This window comes from Drosophila tropicalis, unplaced genomic scaffold (genome assembly GCF_018151085.1).
Source record: "Drosophila tropicalis isolate 14030-0801.00 unplaced genomic scaffold, ASM1815108v1 contig_158, whole genome shotgun sequence".
Taxonomy (NCBI): Eukaryota; Metazoa; Arthropoda; class Insecta; order Diptera; family Drosophilidae; genus Drosophila; species Drosophila tropicalis.
The window spans coordinates 176,981-204,138 of NW_027172602.1; the positions used below are offsets into that span (position 1 = coordinate 176,981).

General features: G+C 34.4%; 1 protein-coding gene and 1 long non-coding RNA gene across 8 annotated transcripts in view; one reads left to right on the forward strand and one right to left on the reverse strand.

Annotated features, from left to right (window-relative positions):
• Positions 1-4,445: 4,445 nt before the first annotated feature.
• Positions 4,446-27,158, reverse strand: part of Ptpmeg2 (Protein tyrosine phosphatase Meg2) — a 29,699-nt gene continuing 6,986 nt past the window's right edge. For 2 of the 5 annotated variants that reach the window (XM_068303466.1, XM_068303464.1), the window contains exons 2-8: positions 19,672-20,058; positions 19,348-19,578; positions 6,398-7,368; positions 6,161-6,324; positions 5,868-6,097; positions 5,590-5,797; positions 4,446-5,517 (exon numbers count right to left, since the gene is read on the reverse strand). In XM_068303466.1, the coding sequence (XP_068159567.1) occupies positions 5,291-5,517; positions 5,590-5,797; positions 5,868-6,097; positions 6,161-6,324; positions 6,398-7,368; positions 19,348-19,578; positions 19,672-20,058 (2,418 nt within the window). In that variant the 3' untranslated portion in view covers positions 4,446-5,290. Of the gene's footprint in view, positions 5,518-5,589; positions 5,798-5,867; positions 6,098-6,160; positions 6,325-6,397; positions 7,369-14,214; positions 14,523-19,347; positions 19,579-19,671; positions 20,059-21,112; positions 21,239-26,308; positions 26,534-27,158 lie in introns of those variants that run through there. The other 3 variants (XM_068303463.1, XM_068303465.1, XM_068303467.1) reach the window with 3 other exon arrangements.
• On the forward strand, positions 15,653-27,063 carry LOC137587180 (uncharacterized). 3 transcript variants are annotated; one of them, XR_011033884.1, is made up of 3 exons: positions 15,653-15,724; positions 26,552-26,826; positions 26,896-27,063. It is a non-coding gene; the product is annotated as an uncharacterized lncRNA (long non-coding RNA). The 3 variants fall into 3 exon arrangements; XR_011033883.1 differs by lacking the exon at positions 15,653-15,724 and adding an exon at positions 26,188-26,242 and having other exon boundaries at positions 26,896-27,059; XR_011033882.1 differs by lacking the exon at positions 15,653-15,724 and adding an exon at positions 26,263-26,380 and having other exon boundaries at positions 26,896-27,052.

Here is a 27,158-nt window from a genome sequence, read left to right on the forward strand (position 1 = left end):
TAAGAGAATATGAAGAGATAAATTTAACAAAAATTTTACAACATTCTATGCCAATACTTAATAGCTTGTAATGATGTAGTTAAAAAGCGAAAAGAGAAACAAAAAAAAAAAAAAAAAAAGAAATACAAACTTTAGCCTTAAAATATTTTAGATGTGTGCGTTATTAGCTTTTCATTCCATTCCAAATTGGATTAAGAAATTAAAATTATATATGGTATATACATATATGTATACATATGATGTCTCTAAATCTAAATTGAATCCGAATTACCATTGTAACAAATTTCAAAATTCAGATATTTCACAATTTTATCAATGTTCCAAATATGCAAAATCATGATCTCAATTCTAGAAAAAAAGCAAAGTAAATAATTTCTTTATACAAATAACATTCAGTTTGGTTAATTCGGATTAAAAATATACATATTTGTATATACATATATGAATAACAATTACATACTATACGTAAATTGTTTTTAAATTTACATAAATTTCGATTTATATGTGTGTGTGCGTGTCTGTGTCTTTCGTATATGTATCATGTCTTTGGATTAATTGAGACATTTACTTAACTGCATACATATAGAAAGAAATATTGATCAATATGGTATATTATATATACAAACGAACAAATTTATAAGTAAAATCCAAAATATATATACATATATACATGTATATATATGTATATTGTATGAGGAATTGGTCCAGTTGTGCGTTGCTTTGGCTTTATTGGTTCTTTCGGCGCATACGAAAAAAAACAAAAAAAAAATTGAATATTAAATACAATAACGAAATTTCAAATTTAGCTAATATTAATGATAATATTGAAAAACTAAAATGGTGATTTGTTTATTTTTGTGTTTGTCCTCGTATATATGTATATTTTTTTTTTTGGCATTAGTCTATATATACATATATGAGAGATAGACAACCGATTGTCGTTACCGAAAGAGCGAGATGCAGCTAGTGAAAGAAAAGAAAGATAAATATATATAAAAATAAACAAAACAGAAAGAGAGAGAAAGAAAACGCTTTTTGAACTACTTATTGATAAAATGGGAAATATTTTAATGAATTATTATTATTACTATGATTATTACTATTATAAATGTGTGTGTATTTATGAACAAACTAGCTATAATTATTTAATAAATGTGAGCCTTTTACTTCGAAAGCAATATACTTAATACGTGATTTTTATTTAATTCGCAAGAAAAACAAAATTAAACAGCCTAAAAATTATTAGCTAAAATGTCTACTCTTAGTTAAAATTCTGGATTGGATAGAAAGGAAATGAATTAATGTAAACTAATTTAAGATTTATAATCTTAATTTATAAATAGATGGTAAATATGGAGGAAAAATCTAAATTAATAGGTTTTTGCAAAGAGCTAATATAATTAATTTTCATATATCATCCCCCCTTTTAAAAAATTAAACAACTTCTAGATTTTTTTTTGTTTTCTATATATTTTGTTTTTGTTTTTTGTTTCTTTTCAGTTTTTTTTTGTTCTGTTAAATTTGCAAAACGAAATTTGCTTTACATAAGTTTCCATTTTTTTTTTTTTTTTTTTTTTTTTGTGTTTTCTTTTATTATTTTTAATGAGAGATGATAACATATTGAGTATATGTTCTTAATAATTATATGACCATTTTTCCAGGCTTTGATTTCCTTGTTTTTGGTTTTTGTTTTAGGCTTATTAATTTTGTTATTTGTAATTAGACTTGGACTTGAATTTTGGATCTTTGTTTTGTCATTCTTCATATATATATGTATATATATATGTATTATAGATATTTGTATGTATATATACAATTTGCTTTTGCTATATATATATCTTATTTCTTGTTTCGTTTTTTCAGTTTTTTTGAGCTTGGTTTAATGGAAGTGTGTTTGTTAGTTAATTGAATTTTTCCTTATTATTAAGTTAGTATTTACAATATCCTATAAGTATGTATATACTATTCTATGTAGGAAGATGAAGAGAGAGAGAGGGAGAGAGCAGCAGCATAGAAAGAGAAGAGGGAGATAGTTGGATAGTAGTTTGGTTAGTGGTTTATATTTGTTAGATTCTTTTAAAGACATGATTACGGGTGGGCTAGATCTGAATAAGCAGCTAAAACCACAAACAAAAAAGAAAAACGCTTTTAAAAAGCTTTAAAAAACAAAATGTTTGAAAAAAAAAAAACACAAAATTGTTTTTTTTTTTTCATAAAACAAATGCTTGTTATGAATGTAATACTATCTAATTTTACAGTTGAAGAAATTTTGCTATATCTTGGTTTTTTTTTTTTGTTTTGTTTTATTATTTATTTATTATTATTTTTATCTCTATATATATGTATGTATATGGTTTGTATATATCTAAACGCATAGTTTTTTTTTTTTTTTTAATTTGTTTTTGTTTGCTTTAAATAAATTCATTTTAAACTCCAAAACTTCATATTGGAGACTACTACACACAACAAAATACCATAAATTTGGGATTTTTCAGTTTTCAAGCATTATAAAAATAGAGAGAGTCATAATAAAGAATATTCATTTCATTTGTTGGGCTGTTTTGATTTTGTCTAGGCGATAGAATTTGAATGGTTTTTGGTTTCTTTATGTAATGAAAGACGATTTCCCTCGTAGATCGAATGTACATACATATAACTTGTTCCCTTTACGCAATAAACGAACTTTCTTCGACTGATCGATTTTTATTATGTGACAACAAACTAAACATGCAAAAAATCTACCACAAACTTTTCCCATAAGCTGACTTGAGTAGAGATTAGGCTCGAACTGGTTGAGAATTATACCAAGTTTATGTGCAAATGTTTGATACAAAGTCTGTGACAGAAAAGGACTCTAAATTAGCCAGTTTTTATGATGAACGGAATGGATTTGGTTTTAAATCGGAATGGACTTTAATATAATGAATTATTTGCTAGCAAAAGTTTGTTTCAAAAAAAAAAAAAAAAAATGTTAGCTTTTGTTTTTACTTTTCATTCAATTTTCATGTCCTTTTTTCATTTTTTTTTTTTTTTTTTTTGTTGTTGATCACAGCTTTTACAATTCTAATGATATACAAATGTGTGTGTGTGTGTGTGTGTGAGTGTGAGTCTGTGTGTGTGCGCGGCCAACAAAGATGTTTTCATTTCATTTGATTTTTCTAAATATTTTCTTCATTTGTTTTTGTGTTTTAAATTCGCACCAAAAATACTGTGTATATATTTTATAATATCTGCATTTAAGTTAGGTAAGAAAGGTTTCGGTTTTGGTTTCTGTCCACAAATGCCATATATCTATAGATTTACTATATATATATATACAGATATCTTTATAATACTCAATTACTTTCGCATAAGAAAAAATGCATTCTTATTGATCTATATATGTAAATACATACATGTGTACACATACATACATACATATTAATATAAATCAAATGTAATTTTTTTTTTTTGTGTTTTTTGGGAAAGCTGTTTTTGTTTTTTTCAATTGCTACACACAACTAAATATAGTATATATATGTTTTTTTAATTTTTTCTTTTATTTGATTTTTTGTTATTTTTTTTAAAAAGTAATACAAAATATTTATTTTTTCATATTTGTTTTTTTTTTTTTTTAGTTGTTCCATTTTTTTTTTTAAAGTGTGTCATATGAAAAATCATTTTGGAAAAGAAGGCATATTATATATATATATACATATATATATATATTTATTTATTTACTTGGGCTTGTCCTTAAATAGCTTTGCATTTAGATTTCAATTTAATTTCTTTGTCATCAGTTTTATACATAATTGGTTTAGTGAAAATATTTACCTACTACAAACGTATTTTTTTTTCGATTTTATTTTATTTTTATTTTTGGTACATTTAATATTTTTGTTTTTTCTTTTTGTCTCTAACATAAATTTTATTTAAATGACATTGATCAACAGCTGGTACGTTTTTTTTTTTTTTTTTTTGTTTTTGTTTGTTTTTTTTGCTTTGATTTTGCAGTTTTTTTGTTGTTGTAGTTTGGACTTATGGAGTGGGTGGGTGGGTGGCTGTTTGGTTATCGGGAATGTATGTGGAATAGCTTATATCTTTCGGCATCTTAATGATTTAATCAACTTTTCAATCTATTTGTGGCTGTGTGTGTGTGTGTGTGTGAGAAAGTGTTATGCAACAACATTTAAACAATGCTTAGAATGTATAATTTATCATATTTCATATACGAATCCTATGTATATAAATTTCTATATACTTTAGATCTAGGCAAATGCTATAAGTATATAAGTATGTAACTTTTCACTTCGTCACTTTTCAATTTGTTTCTTTTTTTTTTTTTTTAGTTTGATTGTAGGAAATTTGCAGCAAGTTGCATTGTATATAAAATTTCTCAACTAAAAACTTGAAAAACTTAAAAAACGAAAAGAAAACAAAGAAAATGCATTTCCGGTACACACACATTTTTCTCTCTCTTTAGCTCCCTAGTTTCGTTCTATTTGTTTTGCGATTTCTCTATATATCCGCTCTCGCCGGACGGTTTTTCCCATACACTCGGACTGTCCCTTTTGTCATCTCATCGATTCCATCTCATGATCGTGTCGCGCTCGGCTTGGCTGGCATTTCATTTCAGACGACCATGATCATCGATCGTTTTCGTTGCTTGCTCTGGATAAAACAATTTTCTTTGCTGTTTCATAAATAATTAGGTAATTTATTTAGTTAACTTTGTCAGTTTTGTTGTTAATTAATGGTTTCTCTTCTTCTTGTTGGTTTTACAGCAATACAGCAGTGTACTTGCTCATTCATTTATTGTTTATGTTTTTGTTTTGTTTTGTTTTTTTTTTTTTTTAGTTTTGCTAATGCTGTTTTTTTATATTTTTTATTCTGTTTACTCTTTCTTTTAACTAATTTCTTTTTGTTTTAATTCTTTATATTTAATTTAAATATATATATAAATTTTCGCTATTTCATATTTATAGCTTGGTATGTAATAATAATAATAATAATAATAATATTATAATCATAATCATTATAGTAGGTAATTAAAAAAAAAAAAAAGAGGTGAAACATCTACAACTACAACTTTCGGCATACTTCTGGTACACATAAAAAAAAATTACACCTTCAATTCAGTTAAAAAAAAAAAAAATATATATAGTAATCGATATATGTATATATATGTAGATAAACGAAAAGAAATAATAATAAAATAGTATTATAGTATTTATAGTTTGTAATGGTAAAACATAAACGTAAGACAATCTGTATACAATTTGTGTTCTCTGCCGCAGTCATCGAATGCCATCTACTCGGAGTCCTGTTCACGCTCATCGAAGCCGGCCAGGTCGACAGTTTGCAGCATGCCTCGGGAATAGGCATACTCGATGAGTGCCAAATGGCAGAAGACATACTGATCGGGCATTTGTATGGAATAGGCGCGCTGTGAGCGTATCTTCTCCACTGTACCGCGTATATCCGCTGTGCCGACATCCTCCAGCCGCGATATGCATATGTCCAGTGTGATGAAGGTGCCTGAAAGGAAGTGATATTGATAGAGATCTCACATTCGTTTTGGGTTTGGGTTTTTGGTTGGTCTCAACTCACCTGTACGTCCAATTCCTGCACTGCAATGCACTACAATTGGTGGACCACGCGGATGACCCGCCCATGTATCGCCCAGACCGCGCACCAATTGCGCCTGCATGTCACGCACCTTTTGCAAAAAGTTCAACATGGCCATTGCTGAGCTGGGTACACCGTAATCCGGCCAACTTGTGAATTGCCAATGTGAGACATTGCGAATTTCGTCAGTCTGAAATGGAAACAATGCAAATATGAATCTGTCTCTTAGTCAGAGATGGAAGATGGAAGAACTTGCTTACCTTAATGTTTCTCAATTCTAACGAGGCAACTGTGTAATCCTCATTGCATTCAACGCTAATTGTTCGCACATGGTAATTTCCAAACTCTAAGGAACTTTCTTCGGCCGGCTCCCAATATTGGCCGCATTTGACACGACCGCGTTCCATGACGCGTGTGGTCATAACTATAACTAAGCAATGTTGTTCCCAGATCATACGCCAAAAGTCATGGGAAGTCTTTGGTAGTGGACCTGCAATACAAATTTATTGATTGATTGTTTAAAAAGGTCTGTCTCTCTCTCTCTCCCTCTCACCTTGAGTTGAAATATATGCATTCTTTTGTTTATATCCATCAACGAAATTCGCATTGATATAGTCGGATACCTCATCGGCCTCATCCTCATGTGCCAGGACCACACGACTGTGATCGTAGCAAAGTACATCGGTATAACGATTTTTGGTCAAGTTGCTGCGCATTCTGTAAAAGATAATGGGCAATCGGTTTAACTAAGATTGATTAGGGGGACTGTGGGCAGGTGGATTGGACTCACCTCGCATGCAGAAATGTGCCTTCGGGCGCCCGATTCCTTATATCCGCATATTCCTTTATAAGACCCTGACGACCGCGTTGCTTGACCATTTGGACAATTTGATCAATGGGCTTAGGATCACCCTCCTGTCCGGCCAGGCTGTCATCATCGCTGAAACCGGATGAGGCACTGCTTGGCGGATTTTCTGACCAGAATTCACCGCCGCCATTAGCACCAGCACCATTAGCGCCATTACCACCAGCGCCACCACTGGCACTGGCACTGGCACCACCACCTACTGTGGTTGGAACTGCCGTTGTTCCTGCTGCCGTTGCCGGGGCTACATCACCGACAGCTCCACCAGCTGTCGTCGTTGTCGTTGTCGCCGGCGCCGTCGTCGTCGTCGTCGTTGGCGTTGTCGATGTGGCTGCTGGTGTGGAGGCTTGACGATGACTTGGACTCAGTCCGTTGATTGTGATATTTTCGTTGGGTTCTGTTGTTGTTGTTGTTGTTTTGGCCACTTCCCTTTCACCAATCTCGGACACTCCGTTGCTAACTGTCACCACGGTCGTGTTATTATCACCCAATTGATGGACAGCGCTAATTACTGTTGTTGTTGCTGCTACTGTCGCTGATGGAGCATCCGTTGAACCTCCGCCATTTGTTATTGCCCCACCACCACCACCACCACCGCCGCCGCCACCACCACCACCCACCACTCCAACAATATTGGCAAGCAGTTCGTCTTCACGATTCGTCATCGATTTGCGGCAATTGAGCAACCATGTAGCGTGATCAATCTCAAGAGTGCCACCAAGATGAACTGGCAGCGCCTTGCGCGGCACGTGCAAACTCAACTGTGGCACGGATACGGTAAAGACCCGCTCTCGCAGCTTCTCGCGCACAAACAGGCGCAGGATCTTAAAGGGCGCCTTAAACCACAATGGTGCCGTCACAATCAACACCTTTTTCAGGCGTGCCGGATAACCGCCCTGCAAATATAACACACAAAAAACAAATTAGTAAAAGAATATAACTTTAATAATTTCCCCTTTCTTCTCTCTTAGAAGTTATGAATTTCTTTCTGTAAGTATTCTCAAACAAATTACTCGAATCGTAACGTAATTTTCAATGTTGTCTCAGTTTGAGGCATAGACGGAACTAGGGCAATTTAAAAATATATTCTAGATCCGTCCCTGAATTGTCCCCAAGTAACCAGCTAGTCGAAAAGATGGGTGTGGCCTTTACTCGGAGTTAAATATCCAAGTCTATAAAAAGTTTTCTCTTTTATCTCTTGCGAATCAGATACAAAAGCCAAAATGTTGTTCCTTGTTTCCAATAGCTTCATATTCAAAGATCTGTAACCTTTCCTACGATAGTTTTTCCTCACCTTAACTAGTTGGGAATTATATGCTAACCCATAAAATGGGAAAAAGGCCATGTTTAGAATCTAAACTGATGTTATCAGAACTGTTTTGGGCACCGATTAGGAACTGAACTTGGGAATACATGCTGTGGATATAATTTAACTGCAACAGATCTTTCCTCTTATATTTAAGTTTAATCTTAATAACAAATAATATAAAACTATCAATTGAGCCATTTAGACAACTCATCTACCGAGGACTGCAAGTACATCCTAGCCGATGGGACATTATGTTATCTTAGTTTTTGATGTTTGACTTCTCACAAAGGTACAAAGAAGAAAATGGAATATTTCCCCCACAATTAACCACATTGAAAATCCCTTTCATGCTTGTTGTTTTCATCTTTTTAAGTCCCCTCACAATCTTTAGAGTCACATTTAAACATTCTCTGCTTATCTCAAACATGCCGTGGGCATGTTTCAACTTATTAAGTATAAATTTCCATGAAAAAAAATACAAAAATATATTTTTAATGCAATGCAGACTCCTACACGGAATCCGCCCACTTTCGTTATGAGGTCTGTTGTTGGCTGTGCAAGTGCAGCAACAGGACTTTTTGTGTTATTTGCAATATTTCTAGGAAAATTTTGAATCCGAGAGACAGAAAGAGAGAGAGAGAGAGAGAAAGAGAGATACGCCCACCCACCTAACCTGTGGCTTAACCGCACCACAACTATGCACACAACTTTGAATGAATTTGAATTATTTGTTATCTCCAGTAATAATAATTATTTTTAGGAAGCAAAGAATCTATCTTTAGCCTCATTTGAATTTCAATATGCTAAATTGACTTTAAGGATATGCAATTGTCTGCCATTTCTAACCATTGACATAAATTTAATTGTAGCCAAGCAGAAAATTAGACACAATAAAATAATATAAAAGCTTTTAAGAGCCAATCAAGGAATCTTCTTATTCCTAGCTTATAGTTTCTATCTAATTTAACTACTGTGTTTACTTAGTGCCGGATTAGACATTTGAAAGGATAATTGTTCATTCATTTGGTAAGCAAAATTTGGCCGAAATATAGTCTAAAAAAAGAAAAGGAACAAAATAATTCTCAAAAACTATTCATTATCTTTTTGAATCTGAATGCAAAAATCGTTCTTTCTTAACTCTCATTTAAACACCGAAAAGCTAATGTTTTTGCAGCACTGGACAGAGCCATTTTGGGTAAAGCTAATTGATCCTTTTTTACAACTTTCAGCACTTTGTTTAAAACAATTTCTCAATTTTCTTTTCTTGCTAACAAAGTATTAAGATCACATAATTTAAACATATTCAAGGGGAAAGTAAATTGGAAATTATTTTTATACGATGTGTGATCTATATATGTATTATCTAATTTGTGATTGCCAAATTTATATACATACATAGGTATATATATATCCTTTTATATAGCTCAAATTGCTTTCAAGTGCATGAGACAAGAAAAGTCCATAGAAAAAGAAAATGCGCATTTTCTATTATTTTGGTCCATGTGAAAAAATTGGGTTAAGAAAAGAAAAAAATGAAATTAAACTGTGGCCATTGGAGAAATACACATATACATAGGTAAATATAGACGAAAACACATACAGTATGAGAGAGGGAGAGAGAGAGAAAGAGAGGGAGAGAGAGACATACATAAAGACGAGAGCAAAAGACAACCTTCACCCAGTTGAAAATGTTGGAAAAGACACTTTTTTTTACTTTTGCCTCCCCGATTGCCGCATTTTTGCGATTGCAAATACCGATTACCCTCATCCCCTTCCCTCCCTTCCCCTGTAAACAGTTTTCCTTCATGGACGTAGATGAAAAATTAACCAAAGAAAAAAAAGTCTACAAGAAGTGTTTAAAAGTCTAAACGGGGAAACGAACCAGGAATCATGGGTATTTCTCTTTCATATCTAGATATATAGAAAAAAATTTGTTGTAATAAGATAAAAGTTGACTTATTTTATGATTTCTCATTGTCGGCGCCGCCTCTGACTCTCGATTTGACTTTATTTCTCTTTGCTTTTTTTCTGTTCTCTTAGCTGGCTTCCTTTTTGGACTGACATTTTGCTTGCATTTCTCGTTTCTTGTTTGTTTGCGCGTTTCCATGTCAGAGCTTCGTTTAGTTTATTGGCCCCTAGTCACTCCTGCTGACCCTCTTCTTAAGCTACCGCAATCCCCCACCACCATCACCATTATAAGGTAAGCGAGCCATACTTTGAAGCGTCTTAATTAAAAGTCATCCGACAGTAGAGACAAAAGACACCCGAACTACTAGCCAATTGGAAACGGAATCAATTTTTGCAATTAAATCAAATTTGCAACATTTTTCAATGGGCATTCAGTCTTCCCTTTTGTCTATGCTTCGTCTCTTCCCTTCCCATCCCATTCTATACCCTTGGCGGGTGTAATTGGCGACAACATTTTCAATTTCCTTGGCCATATTTGCCGACATTCCGGTTTCATATTTCATTGTTTGTTGAGTGCTCCTGCTGCTCCGCGTGCTGGCCCCCTCTTTTATTCTTTTATTTCCCTATAAGCCTGTATGAAAGGGTCAGGATTGTGTGTGGGAGAGGGAGAGAGAGAGAGCGAGATTGCATCATCATGAGGACCACCAGCAACTGACTTCCTCTGGCATATATACTCAAATGCAGTAAGTTCTTGCCCCTTCCTACCTAGAAATTCATATTTATTTCTCCTCCAAATGTAATTTTCACTTGTTGATTAAGGGTATATAACCTATAGATCCTTGGAATCCTTTGGATTCGTAATGAGATTTCAATATTAACTAATAGAAGAACAACTTCACAATGAAAGGAAAACGAGAACAGCCCCGTTTATGGTTGAGAACAACCCCAATACCAATCGATAATTATCGGATTATAATTGGGGCTGTTCTTGTTTCCGATTCCTTGTCATATGTAAGTCGACAGCAATATCGCATCGAATAGGCCTAAACATTCTGAAAGTCCTATTAAAATCTTATATTATTAACGATTGTTGCTTCGCATAACTTAAAAACAAAACAAAATAATCGATATTAACTAGTTCGACTGTGTGTTAATATAATTAACAAAAAAAGTCAAAAGACAATTGAAGAATTGGCATACATAGGTAGATGCCTATGCTTTTTTTTTTTTTTTTTGAGTGATGGAACGCATGAACAATCCACTAAGCAGCAATGAAAGAAAAAAAAATGAAAACCAATTTCAACTGAAACGCCCACACAATGAATGTGGGTGGATTGGTAAGTTGGGGGAGAGAGAGAGAGAGAGAACAGTAGCAAGTGGCAAGTGCAGAAGTGGCAGCAGTTGTTAGAACGAACAATTGGAAATGGAAGTAGGAGTCAAAAATGTGGGAGTAAGAAGCTAAAGATAAAACTGGAGAAGCTGCTGCTGCATGAGACTCTAGCTAGCAGTTGCCAAGTGGCCATCTTGATGACATTCAAGTGGCCAAGTCAACGTGCCTTGGCACAGAAATTTCCTACTTTTCTCTTGGCTAATTGTTTTGTTCTTGAAGTGTCTCGTAACGAGCCAGAAATCTCATCTAAAGGTTAGAGGAGATTCAACTAACTGCAAGATTAGACAATAATTTTTGAGAGTTCCACTTTGTTGAATCAATTGAGCCATTAAAATAACTTCCAAACTATGCATTATGATAATTGATAGCCTATCAACAGGCGCACACACATATGTACATAATAATGTCAACCTGGCCCTCTACTGTGTTTAGGGTTGCCGCCTAAAACTAAAGTTCAAAGATGAAAAGGTAGAAAAGGTAATTTGATTAACCACAAATGTGATTTGATTTCGGGATTGTTATCAATTGTTATCTTGCTCATTATTCGCCTAAAAAAAAAAAACTCACACACACACATGGCATTTTTGTTAGGCAAATTTTGTTAGCTGCTTGTTATCTTTGGGCCTAAGCAAATAAGACGCTACAGCAGCACATGGTACACGGGTGGGTGGGTGTCTCTGTTCATTCATTTATTCATTTAGTCAAAAGATGTATAAAGATATATAATAAAAATAAATATGTATGTATGTATGCATGTATGTGAAATTAGCCATGGCCAAAATTGGTAATGCGTTTAAAGCTTGTAGACAATTTTGGGCATGAAATGAATTTGTCGTCGTTTGCCATATAACCCAAAAAAGGTAAAAGCGGCACGCACAACAAACAGACGGACAGACGGACGGACGGGCGGAACAGTCAAACAGACAGATAAAAAATACATACAACTAGCAAATAACTGGGATAGATGAGCCAACCACGCCAAAGCCTAGGCACATAGAAACAAAAATCAAAATATGTATATGTTGGATGAATAATACATATATAAATAAGAGAATCGGATCGACATTTCTAATACCCTATGGAACATTATCACAACAAATACGCAATTAAGCCATCCATCCGAATTGATTTCACTTGAATTTAGATAATTGATTATCAAAGCTATCCACTATCTCACATTATACCCCAATACATGTAGAAAAGTGCAAACAATCTTTAGTTGTGTGTAATCAGTCCGTTGCCGGAAATCGGTAAATTGAATCAATTGTGTCCCGATAATCAATTGTCATAAAAAGAAACAGGACTGCCAGCATTATTTCTCTGAAATAATAACAATTATGGGGTTTTCCCCACATATCATTTCATTTTTAAGGTCAATTTTAGGTAACATTTCTGTGGAATAGATAGTGTTCCCTTAGTCGGAGAGATTGTCACTAAGTAAGTGATTGAGCATCTTTTTCTTTATTTTTATTTTTGCTCAACTGTATAAACGAGAGATAAATGTGTCGCCCTCTATGGCCATTAACTTGTCTATGATATTATTATTAGTCTCTCTCTCTCTCTCTCTCTTTCTTGCTTTCTTTGTTCGTCTATATGACAAATTGTTAGCTCTTTGGCTTATATGTACCTCGACATGTGTACACAATACATCAAAATGCTATATATATATGGGGATCTATAGAGTACATAAATAGGTCTAGAACCTAGCCAACGAACGTCTTACTGTCGCTCAATATAATAACAATCATTCATATACGAAATCAAAATACAAAAAATAAAAGAAAGAAAAAACTAATTACATGCATCATATATTAAAGGGACCGATTTTCAAATACCCTTGACGAAACATTTTATGGTAATTTAACCTACCACATTAAAAGATTTTCGTTTCAGATTTCTAAAAACCAATTCGAAACTAAATGTGGCTATAGATCAGAATATTTTCTATGAATCACAATTTAATATTATTAATAAACTTATTTATCTAAGGGGTAACTACAAGGAACAGCTGTGTTTGCGTTTAATTGCCAGCGGTTGTTGTTAATTCTATTATTATTGGAAACTATTGATTGTTGGTGTTGGCTTCTTGGAGAGACAGCGAAACAGAAAGAATGAGAGACGGAGAACATGTGTGTGCTGAGACTTAGACTGTTTTGGCAAACAACAACAACAACAACAAAAAGGCCTGAAGAATGGGAAAAGAAAAAGTGTCAGTCAGAAAACCACCTGTCAGTTGATATCATATTCATATAATTTTATGATTTGGCCATTAAAATAGTTTCGTTCTTAGAATTTGCCAACACAAGTTTGTCTAACGACTGTTAGTGTTGGTAAAACTATTATGAAGGGCAAAAAACTGTGCAGTGTTGTAAAGCACACAAAAGTGCCAACTTCATTGTCAATAATATTCATTAAATATTAAGCATACAATAATGATTAACTAAATCAATTTTTTGATGACCCAAATTTCTTATTAACTCAAGTGTTGGGGAAAACTGGTTAAAGAGATGCGATTCGTCATTTAAGTGGGTTGTTTCAAGGCTCTCTTTTACCTGTGACTCGGCTGAGACGACTTGAAACACACACACACACACGCACACACACACAAAATGCAAATAAGTGTAGATGAAATAGATGATCAATCATTTTTGCAAATCATATGATTCACTCACTTATTTAGACTCGATATTTTTATCCATTGTGGGTATTTATCATTTCATTCATAGAATACTTTAAAACTTGAATCATTTTTGTTTTGAAGGGAGATGTTTCCTCTCTTCTTTGACAGATTTACACTATATACAAATAGGGAAAATCCAAACAGTTTGAAATGAACTGTCAATATCATTGATTGGATTTGTGAATCTTTGTGTCTTTTAATCTGATTTCAAAGAAAATTCAACACTAGACGGCATAATGATAATGAATATGAAGATGATATTTGTATGCTTTAGTTGTCTTGGTGTATCGTTATTCAACAACCACGCCTCCGCATTATTTCGAGCAATGTATATAACGTCCATACATATGTACGTTTGTGTTCTATATATTTATTTGTGAATTGGTATATGGATTATATACCTACTTATATACATACATTTGTAGGTATGTATATATGTACTTATGTAGATGTACCTGAATCGAGCGACCGCTTTTTGCGTTGCGTTGGCGTTGTAATGGAGGATTTTTTTTTTTGTTTTGTTGGTTATATGTGTTATATTGCTGTTGCTGCTGCTTTTGTTGCTGTTGTAGTTGTATCTCAATTTATGTATATTGTAATTTGGCTTGATTTTTTAGTTGTAATGCTTCTGTTGTTGTTGTTGTTGTTGCTGATGCTGTTCAGTTGGTTGTCTGAAATTTCGCACAATTAAATGCTAAATACAAGGCAATTTCAATTGTTTCTATAACATTGTTTCGTGTCACTGATTTGTCACATTACACAATTGCACAACGCCAACGACAATAATCATCGGTGAAAGAACACAAATAATGCACAACAACAACAACAAACCGTTGACCACCTTTTCTTGGTTTTTAACTTTTTATTTGCTGGTTTTTTTTTCTTTTTTGTTGTTTCTTTCTTGTTTTTCTTTGGATTTAATTATTGTTTTTAAGGCCAGGGGGAGAGGCAGAAACAGAGACAGAGACGCGTCTGTTTTTCTCCGTTCCTTTGCACTTGTAGATACTTTTTCTCTACTTCTTCTACTATGTACTTCTGTGTGTCTGTTTCGTGCCAACTGTGTGCTCTACGGATAAACGATTTAGAAAACATTCAACAAACTGGGAAACAACACACAATAAATAAAAAAAAAAAACAGAAAAGACCTTAAGTAGATACACACATACATATGTACACTCGCACACACACACACACACACACACACACACTTTTCACATACATATGCACAACATTTTCATTTTGGCTGGCAAATTTCCACTTTAAAAAAACAAAAGAAAAACAACAAAATGAAAACAAAAAAAAATTAGTTTCCAAGTTCTTCGTTTTACCGTTTTCACTTGTAAAAATGTTGTGTTTTTTCGAATTTGTTCTTTCGGATTTCTAGTATCTTGAAATTTAGGTTCTATTTGCTTGTTTTATTTATTTATTTAAATTATTTGTTGCGCGGCGTCGTCGTTGTGGCAAGCTGAACTACGTCTGACTTGATTTTTTTTTTTTGGTTCAATTTTTTCGGGTTTCTTTTTTTTTACGGACAGAAACCGCTGTATTTTCGGCGCAAGCGCTCTTTGGCACCCTGGCAATAACAGTGGCACAAAAGGCCGAGAGGGCGAGCGAGAGAGAGAGAGAGAAAGTGAGCAAGAGAACGAATTTAACTGTGATACAACCCTGGCTAAGAAACTAGAACGGTAAATTGGGGAGAGGGGTTGCTTTTTGTTTCTCCCTGTCTGTAACGTGCTCTCCCTCTCTCACTCTCACTCTCAATCTTTCTCTCTATTGCTATGAGAGAACTGAATGGAGGGTTGTTCACAGTTGCACCGTTGCATTTGCATTTCGTGCCGTGCAGCTGTCTGATTTTGTGTGGGCAGTAGTTGGTATATACCGGACCAGGGTTGCCTTCTGTGTCTGCGAATAGTAATCGCCTGTACAGCTGGAAAGTGTTGTGGGCCAGAGTTGCCATTTATACATGTGAGTATATGGCAAATGGTTAGGAATTGCGAATATGTGATTTAGAGTTGCCACCACAGTAACTTTAACTATGCCTTGTGCTTGAAATTGCAAAGTATGAATACTTTATTAAATGTAAATACTTATTCTGTTCTATTACACACACACACACAGAAACAGACACTTACAATGCCATTTAATATTGTTATAGAGTTGCGGAAATCCCATAAAAATCAAATTCAATTGAACAGCATGAATTTTTTGTTTAAATCATTTTGAATTTGCATTTTAAGTTCATAAACAAACAACAAACTCTTCAACACACACACACGTACAAACACAATCTTTCTCTCTCTCTCTCTCTCTCTGTCTCTCTGAAACATTTGCGTCAATGTCAGACAACAACAACAGCAGGCAGCAGCAACAAATAAAAAAAAAAACAACAACAAAAGCACGTTGTAAAAATAACACACAAAAATAGAAAACAAAAAAAAAAAAATGAAAAAATTGGAAAGAAGCAAAAAAAAAAAAAAAAACAACGACGCCATATAACTTTTAGTATACTTAATATTTAAGCCAACTGGGCAATGGATGAACACAAGAATGCCTGTTGTTGTTGTTGTTGTTGCTGCTGTTGTTGGTGGTGGTAATGGACAGTGTAACTAAAGTTTGACTAAAACTATAAATAAAGCAATTATGCCATAATTTTTAATTGTCTTCTTTTTGGGGCAAGTGCATGGAATTATATTGTATTGTCTGATCCAGCCCATTGGGCCATCCATCCGGCCTACGTCAAGCTACACGCACGTTTTCGTTTCGTTTACTTCTCTTCTCTTTCACGCTATTTCCTTGCTTATGGTCTTCGTTTTCTTTCTTTTTATTGTAAATTCAATCTATTACGTTCGACTAGAACACGTCAACTGAATTAGTTAATCAAGCCGCAAGCCACAAGCGACGGCGCGCGTATACAAAAAAAAAAAAAAAAAGAGTGGGAGAGACTGACAGACAGACAACAGCGAGAGAAAGAGCGTAAGCGAGCCCAGAAAGAGAAAGAGATAATGACAGAGAATTGAGATTGGAAGTGAGAGAGCAGCGTAAGGTAAGCAGACGGGCAAACAGCAAGCGAAAGCGAGAGTGTGTCATTTGTGCAGGTGTTTTTATTTCTTCTTATATTTGTTGTTCAATTTCACTTTACAAGCAGAAGGAAAAACAACAGCAACCGAAAACAGTAAAAACACACACAATATTATTAATAAAACACAAGCAAAAAGTATACAGAAGCACAATTCCTAAAAATTAAATTGATAATATGAAACGCTGCGTATGCGTAATATGGCACAAATATTGCGCATACGCAACATTACAACAACAGCGAGAGAGAGAGAGAGACAGAGAGAGAGGGTTTGACTGACAGAGATAGGTAATATTTCCGTGTCTGCCGAGAGCACACAATCGAGTAGAAGACCTTTCTTAGCACAGTGGTGCAAAAGATATTGTCATATGTTTTAAAAATTATCAAAATAGAAATTCTCTCTTTTGAAAATTCTTCAGAAAATGCTGTAAATAAAATATTAGTCGATAAATCTATTTTCTAATTCTCAGAAGTCGCTTCAGTTTATACTTTCGTTTAACCAAATTGTTTATTAACAAATATGTAGTTCTTTTTTTTAATCATAAATATTTCAATTTCTTATGCAATTTTGAAGTTAATATCAAATATTTCTTATCACTAATTTGACATAATAGAATTTAATATAAAAGTAAAGTTGAAAAGAGAAAAATCTAGTTAAATAAATCATGTCGATCTGCCCAATTGCAGATGGTAAAAGGAATGGATCTTGCCTTGGTTCATTTCTCAGACAGAAGTCGTTTTCGTACTTCAATTTAATTAGTTAAAAGCTTTTCATAAGCCATGCAACAAAAGATTTAAGAACAGACTTTAGAATTAAATCTCTATATGAATGAAGAATGTTTGTTAAAGTTTCCACTGTGCATTCATTCATACCTTTTCTATTCTCCTCACTCTCTCTCTCTTTCTTTCTTTCTTACTCTATCCCTGTATGTTATTCGTCATCCTCGTCCCACTTATACAAACATACACATGGAATTGAGCACATTGAATGGCGCTCTCTATGATTTGTTTTTTTTTTCCCCTTATTATTTTCTTACTCTGCCATATGATTTCGTCTTTTTCCACTTAAGAGAGGGCACCCACGCAAATTTATTTTCACTGCCGATTTTGTTTTTGGTATGCGCTTTGATTTTCGAGCAATTTGAAATAGTAGATATATATTTACAAGCATATCTACATACCTATATATAATGCAAATCTGTGTTCTTATATACATACATTTATGGGGTAGATATTGATAGTGAGTAAGAAACTACAATCCGGCCGGCTGGGCTGTCTCTTTCATTTTATTATAAATTCCCTAAGCCCTCTTCTATACAATAATAATTATATGTACATATATCCAAAACGCAAATCTGTTAAAACATGAAAATAAAAATAGAAAAAATTACTTTGCTGAAATGAACCCATGTAAGGTAGCCTGTTTGAAAGGTTTCAGGCAATTTCGGACATATGCGTGGGCAGCTAACAGCTTACGCGAACCCACGCCGAAAAATTGGGGTGGATGGTTCGTAGGATACGGCAGGATGGAGGACGACAAATGATGGGATGCGAGGGATGTAGGTTGTGCCTGTTGTGCCTCTTCAGTGATTATGATGTGAAACGACTCGGACCTCCCACTGAGATGATATACCGAAATGAGGCAAAACAGTCAGCGACATGCCAAGACATTGTTTCATTATTATTATTATTATTAAATACCTTGACAAAACTGAGTATATACGGGGTATATAGCCACTTGATGGTACTTTTAATGATAATGGGAATGACACAGATGCATTTAATTAAACAATGTCCATGCTTAAGAAAATTGAAAGTTAACCTTGAAATTTAGTTTAAATGTTTGTTTTGTTTGCAAAAAAAAAAAAAAAAAACAATACTACGTTTTATTAACAATTATATTCATTTTTAATCTACCGCTATTTGATTTATTTAATGAGTCTACTAAAGGTCTTGCTATCTGCTTTACTTTGTAGTTGTTTAAATTTGTTGATTTAATTTCTAAATACAAAAAAAATTGGCTAATCTTGTATAGTCGCATAAAATATATATTTTTGGGTCAAAAGGCGCTACTGATACTAAAATTCAATTCATTTTAAGATTCAACAAAGTCCAAATTAAGCTTTATAACATGACACAATCTTTCAGCTTAAAGAGGCTTCTCTGTATACACATACATATGAGAAAAAAGAGATTCATTCCACACTTTATTCAAAATAATAGGTGAAAAATGTGCTTATTGAACTTGCCAGGGATACGCTACGGTGATTTTCTGGGTTACATGTCGAAAATATATATAAGAATCATTATGGAAGATGAAGAAACGTTCAAACAGATCAAAATCAAAAGCGCACAAGCCTCTGAAAATGATTATAAAATGCATGCCTAAAAGTATGCCATACTAAATTTCGCTAGCAAACTATCTATGAAAGATCTTTTAATATGATTTGTAGATCAAACAACCATTTTAAATTAATGACTTCTACTACATTAGTAAGGTTCTTTCACTTACCTTCAACAATGTGAGTATCTTCTGTGACAAATCATAATCAAAATTGGAATATTTTGAGCCACTCATATCGTAAACGAATACTAAACCGGCACGCTGTGTCTCTGTATCCTGTAGAGCACAATCCAATTGATAGACAATGCCCTGCAAAGTGGTCGTATGAGAGACACCCAATGGACTGTGACGATTGGCGGTGAATAGGGCAATTGCTGCACCGCTGGATGTGCGAGCCGGCTGTAAATACATCCAAAAGCAAAAACAAATCATAGATTAGTCGAATGCAAACTAATGTTTAGAGACCACACCCTGCTCCTCGTTCTTCCTTACCAATATGGTAAATTTGCCAGTTTTAAGTTCAGAGCGCAATGGCTCTACATCCGGTTCTATGTTATATAGATATTCCTTCTGACGGATTTGCTCATGTTGTTCATATAGCGAAACGGCTCTTGGTATATCAAATTTACGGGCATATAAAAATTTAACTGCTGTCGTATGTGAGATGTGTCGCCTGATGGGCGTTGTTAATGCTGTTGACTGTGGTGCTGCTGATGCTATAGTTGTTGTTTGTGTTGTTGTAGATGCGTTGGATGTCGCTGATATGCTTGATGTGACTGGTGCTGCAGTTGCTGGTGTTTGTGTTGAAGTTGTTGTTGTTGTGTTGTTACTGCAGTTGGCTCCAAGATTGTTACAGAGATCAATGAATTGTTTCACAGCCTATTAAAAAAAAAAAAAACCATAAAGTTGTAAGGAATCAATGGGAATATGCTATTAAATAATCTGAATTCAATTAATATATGAATTTCCATTGAAATATATTATTTGATACAAACCCTTGTCTAGAAAAATATATATTTGGACAAAAGTGCAAACCAATTGTATGCTCTGTTCTTTTTTTTTCACAGAATTCGATTGTGCAATCTCATTCGAGGTATGGCTTTTGATTCTCATGAATTATATTATATATATATTTAACCCCCTCCTTATCTTGATAGCGCCAATTACCAATTGAAATTTAAGTGTAAAACACTTTAAATGAAATGTACTTCAATTTCTTTCATATATGTATGTATGTATGTATAGATTGGCAAATTATGATCTCTTTTTCGCATAAAATCAGGGGTTTTGCTAAGTTCATGTGTCACATTTGAACCTAATATATTGGTTTCATATATTTTTATTAACAATTTGATCATGGCTCGAATCGATGGCTTTAGGCGTTGGTATATGTTGTGATTCTTAGAATAAGTCCTGATGTCCTAAAGCTATTAAGAACTCTTTGACTTGCATTTAATTTGCAAATGACTTGTGATTTTGATCATATGTACATACATATATATTCCATAGAAACTAAAAGCGATAAGCTTTTCGAGTTAAGACCAATATTTATAAAAATGTAAGCATCTATCTAAATGGTTGAAAATAGGGTCCAAAGCAAGTAGTGACCCTTCTGATACCTTGCACAAATTAATACACAACATTAACAACAATTTCTTTTATACGTTTGAATTTTAACAAGTTTGGAATAATAATTATTACTATTCAATGTGAAAAGAATTAAACTTTTAACAATTATAGTTGCCAATTTTCATAACAAATTTGGGCGGGTGGAAATTTTCCAGGAAAATATTCATTCATTGAGAAAACGTTTGCATTTTAATTGATTCCAATGAAGTACCCAAAACTCAACTGAGTGGGTGGATGGGTGGTAGGGGGTTTGGTTGTTTGAGTGGGTGGTGTAGCGTGGCTCAATGTGGCAATTACAACCCACCTGCTCTAGATTGCGACGCCGCTGATGCAAGTCAACCATTTTTTTCTTTGTTTTTGTTTATTATGTATTATGGTTTACTTAAAATCCTTTCAATAACGTTTTTTGGATCATTTACTAAAAATAAGAATAGATTTTCTATGCATGTAGAAATTTTCTGCACTTATGTATATTTTGGCGAGACACGCGATACGTTCAAAGCTTCGTGTAACACTGACTGACTGACAGGCAGAAGCTAACTCCGTAACATCGTCTCACACATCGATCGAAGTGGTAGTGTACGGGGACGGCCCCGCTGATAGAGAAGTTTCGCTCTCTCTCTCTCTCTCTCTCTCCCTCTTTATCATACACACATTCTCACACCATGATGATGATGATGTCCAGCGACAATGGTTAACGAACTGTATTGAACTGCAACCAGCCGAAGAACATACAAAGAGAGTGAGAAAGAGTGAGAGAGAGAGTTTGTGGGGGGAGCGAAAGAGGGGGAGTAAAATAACGTAAGAAAGAAGAAAAAAAACCACATACACTCACACACAAAACTGATGGTTATTGGACAAATTCTGAGAAGCAGCAGCAAACCAAGTCAAAAACACCTCGCGGCAATATTCTCGCTCAATACTCGGGACCAGGCCGGGTCGAACCGGCGGCAGCGGCGACGGCAGCGGCTTCGGCTCCTCCATGTGTTCACATACCGACTACTTGAGTCATGCGAGACGCGCGCGACACTGCGCGAGAGGAGCCAACCGCAGCGCTGATGACGAAGAGAACTCTTAGTAGTCGTAGTAGATTATGAGGGACTACCATATGTCACCACCAATCGCCACTAACCACTAACGTGATACCATATTTACCGTAGTACGAGACTTCACAATTTTGATTCTTGGGATATTTAAAAAGACTATTTAAAAGTATATACTAAGACCTAAGTATGGGTAGATTCAATTTTAATCTTGAAACTTGGCGAATAAAGAACCCGAAAATCTTCAAAATTCAGAGAAGACTTATTGATGGGGGGCACTAGTTAAAACATAAGACAATAATTTATACAGTTGGGACCACAGCCATTACGGAAATTTTAAAATCCTGATAAGTGGAAAGCAAAATTTCAGCATATTTCTTACTTGGAGTTTTAAGAATACATATCCTTAGATCAATTTATATTCAATGGCTGAATAGCAAAGTTAATAGAGGGTAACTAAGACAAGAGAACAAACTCAACTTCATTCCGGATAATGGGGGCCTAGATCCACCACTGATTCAGCCAATTACATATATCATACATACTAGTCAATAGACTATTATTGCCAACCAACTCTAATTAACTGGAGAAGCAAACTGGGTCAGGCAAGTGAACTATGTTTACCTTCTACTTAGCCAAGTTTAAAATTCTGATCTTTTAACTTTTAACCCAATGTGCCCAGCCACTATCACATATCATCATCACCTTCAGCAGCATCATCATCAACATATTGCGGACCAGGTTACAACAGCTGATACTTTTTTCCTTGTATAAATGCGTCACACCATTTTTCGTTGTTATTTCGTGAGTCGGCGGCATCGGTGTGTATTTCTACGAATTAAAGCAGCATCTCCACACACACACACACACACACACTTCCAAATAACAAACATTATGACGTTCATCATCTTTATTTGTGTATCCATATAAACAGAAGAAAAAGCCACTGGAATTGCACTCGTCATACACATCAATAAACATGATGTAATATAATATAGGAAAAATACTTTCACAAGGAAAATTTATTCTTAAGAAGTATGTGATAATATTCTGCCAGGGTTTTTCATTGAAAATCTTGTGATTATTCGACATGGATAAATTTTCTTCTTCAAAATTTATTAAAATGTGTCATCACACACACATCCACATTAAAGAGCTGCATGGCTTCACTCACAACGTACGCTGAAATGAATTCATTCGAATTGAATTGAATTGAGTGAGTGAGGCGCACACAATGAATTAAATGTGAATGAATGTTGTTGTGTGCTGGAACTCATAACCAAAGTCACTCACTCGAGTGAATTCGATAGAATGAAGCGTAAAGCCGAGTGAAAACTTTGGAAATGCCGAACACACTCGAATTATTCTATTTGTAGCACACACATTTTGAGCATCGTTCATTTCGTTGGAGACAGTTGTGGCAGGCATAATGGAAAACAGTCTAACATATGTACATTAATTTAATTATAATTAGAATATAATGTATACATACATATATAATAAAATAATAAATATAAAAACAAAAATTTTGTTTTGCATTTTCCCTTTTTCTTCTTCTGCTTCAAGCATGACAAAGCCAAAAAAAATTGTTGGCATTCGAATGAATTCATTTGGCGTTGAAAATTTTTCGGCATTCGCACTCATTCAATTCGTCTATTGTCGGTTAAATGTCGTACGACCGAGTCTTTCGCGAGCGCTTTCACTCACTCAAATTCATGACGTTTCGCATTCAATTCAATTCAACTTATTTCGAGCGTTGTTAATTCGAATGTGTCTTTTTTGACATTCATGCAGCTCTCTAATCCACATCCACATCAAAGGTCAGGCGACCTTTAACACACACACATACATACATACATGAGAGAGTGGGCATTTATATGGACCGCTTTCACTTTTATCACTTGGGCAAGGTAGAAATTTGAGATTGTGTAATGTGTATTCGAAAGATTTGTCATACCAAATAGCTTTGAAGCAGGAAAATTTGGATTAATTTTCGATTGTATGCGCTCCTTTTTAACAATAATCTCATGAGCTGCAACGGGGGAACGGACCTTGTCACATATATTTAGCTTGAATGAATTAATAGACCAACAAGTGAAATTTAACCAGACATTTTCTTTTAAACATCGTCATCGTCTCTTATAACTGTGCATGCAAACTACTTAATGCGGCCAAGAAGAAACGTTCTGCAACTGTAAAAAACAACTTGTCTAAAGACTTGAAGAGATTGACTTCTAGATTGAAACCCATACTTAATATATTCATTGAGCATGACAATGAAGATGAATTCTTCGATTTCTGATTACTCAAACAACAGTTGCCAATCACGACATTTGTATACCGCCTTCGCCCCCCCCCCCCACCAAAAAAAATGGGGGAAATCGTATGGTCAAGTTCTGGAAACTTGGCACACAGGATATGGTTAATAAATGTGATGAGATTTCATGAGCTCTTCTTCTATCAGATCAGCACAGTGTAACACAGGAAATGGCAACACTTTCGCATTACTTTTTTTACAAATGCTCTTTAAATGCTTCCGTTTAATGCGCAGTCGCAAATTAATTGGACTGTGTGGATTGTGTGGAATTGGATGGAGGGATGTACGCCATCGTGTTAAACGAAGATTGAAGGGGGCGACGATGCGGCATAATTTTTTTGTAGAGCGTCTAGCGGATCTTGCAACTTGAAACATTTTGCACTAGCACGCAAAATGTAAATACACAAAGGGTACACCAACCAGTTGATACCCTACAAAACTTTAAAAACATCTTTTAACTGTTTTTAAACGTCTTCTGTTTGTAAAATATAAACTTCAATTTTCCTATTTGAATTTACTTCTTAAATATCCCAATTATTGAAATTCCTTTCAAAACCTTCTCAAAAGACTTTATTGTCGCCAACTTAATTCCAAGCATTAAACTGAGATATCACTTTTGAAAATCGTTTCAAATTTGGAAACTTACAAATTCACATAGCTAAAGAGGTTTTTTCAGAAATTTCCGAACATTTTAAATTCAGTTTTGTCAATTTAATATATTTTGATTAAACTATAGTTTAAAAGTTCGATCAGATTGAAAAGTAATTTTTCATCCATTAAATTGTTGTAGCATTTTTTCTTAAAAAGTACACTGCATTTTCACCTTTTTTGCAGCCAAAGTTTTGATTTTGAACATAAGCCAGGGAATTGGGTTTTCCCATAATCGAAATAGAGTAAATAAAAGAGAAAACTGCGGCATCTGTTTCTTGATGGTAGTGCAAACATATGTGCTTGCTTTGCTTTTGTTTTCTTTCGCCGAATGTTGATATACCCCCGTTATCAGAGGGTATGCAAAAATAGAAAAGAAAAAAAAACACAAACAAATGCAAACAAATAGAAATATTAAAGCATGAAACAGAAAACGGTTTGTCTTCGTGCTCACCTCGCCCATTTGCATATGAACACTTTCAAGACAGAAAGAAAGAAAGAAAAGAAAACAGCAAAATTAATTTGCATGGAAAATTATGTCGGTTGTTTGCTCATAGAGAGAGATAATGCAAGATGATTCGAACGAAAACGGAACTTGAAACATAGGCAAAAGAGATGGCAATGGTTCATAATGCAAAACCAGAAATCAGATATAATCGAGAGCATTGAGTGTATAATTTAATAGAATTCCGCCTAAAATTATGCATCTCAATACTAAGATGTTTCCCTTATGCGATCAAGTATATTTCTATTGGGTTACCAAAGGGTTTAATCTTCACTAGAAATCTAATGCATCCACTTGGAACCACTAGAATGGTGTCAATTTGAATGATTTCATCTAGTTGTAATAATTTGTCACCGTTTTTTTAAATGTAACTAAGCAAAATAGGGTCATATATGTATGTACTTGCTCTTTATCTAATCATATTTTACAACTACGCCCAGTTCGAAACCAGGGGGAACCGCCTCAATGCTTAAAGGTTTCATTATTAATCTAGACAGGAAAAAATATACATACATATGTACATATATGGACATGTAGAAGAAACTGACTGGTCTGGCTGGCAATCCAGATTTAAGTTAATGTGGGGGGAACAACGTTAATCTATATGGAGAGCAACCAACAACAATTAAATGATTAATCAGTTAAAGTTAAGTTCTCAGAAATAATGACAATTGCTGCAATTGCATTCAACTGACGCAACTAAAGGCCGTATTTGGGGGTCAAAAGAATCATTGATCTATGTACATATGTATATATTTTTGATATTGTGGATCCAGACCGTATTTTACTCTTGGGCAACTTGAAAGGTTTGAAAAAGTCTAACCCAACGAGGGATAATACCAATATTCTTATCGATAGAAATACAGTCTAGATAGAATCATTTATCGATCCACCGCCTTGGGGATCAGAAGATAACGGAAGGTAATTAATAGTTTGTTTCTAGAAAGCAAACTAACTGCACTCGCACACAAAAGCACAGACACACACCTTGGCTATGTAAAGGAATAGACGATGATGACAGCCGCTGCTGCTAACGCCTTCTCCGCTCTCTTCACTGTGGTTTGTTGTATCCTTATTCCGTGACATATTGTGCCTTATATTGACATTGCAATTGACTAACACACACACACATACAAAATCTCAGTAGATGAATTTATTTTATGAATTATATTTTAAAGCATTTTTTTGTTTTCATCACATAAAAATAATAAACAAAATATACACACACAGCGCGCAATGGACAAGAAGATGAACGCGACGCGCAACAACGAACGACTGAAGAGACAGAGACGCAGCAACAAACACAATGAACAACGGGAATCAACTAACGCAGGCAGCGCAGTCGCAGCGTTAGCAGCAGCAGCAATCATCACATACAAAAAACAAAACAAAAAGAAAAAGAGACACCATCAAGCAGAGAGAGAGTGAGTGAGAGAAAGAACCCTAGAGAGTAGAAGCTGCGGGAGAGAAAGAAAATAGCCAGAAGCCGCCATCAGCCATCGCAGGTAGCTAAACTTTCCTATGAAAGGCGACACGACAATCGGCCCTAACTTTTCTTTTTCGTCTTCTAATAGCTTTGTTGGAAAATATATCGATTCTATGCGATGGAACACTGCAATTTAATTAAACACTGGCTAACAAAACACATGTATCATGGGCTCGCTGAATCCAAAGGAAACATATTTGTTTAGTAAGCGCTCAACAATGTTTGATAGAAACATCAAGTTTATTAGAATAATAGTTATATAACTAGTTAATAGAAATATGTAGCAAAAAATGCAAAGTTTTAAACTGTCTAATAAACAATTCGATTAGAGAAACCAATAAAAGAATCCTT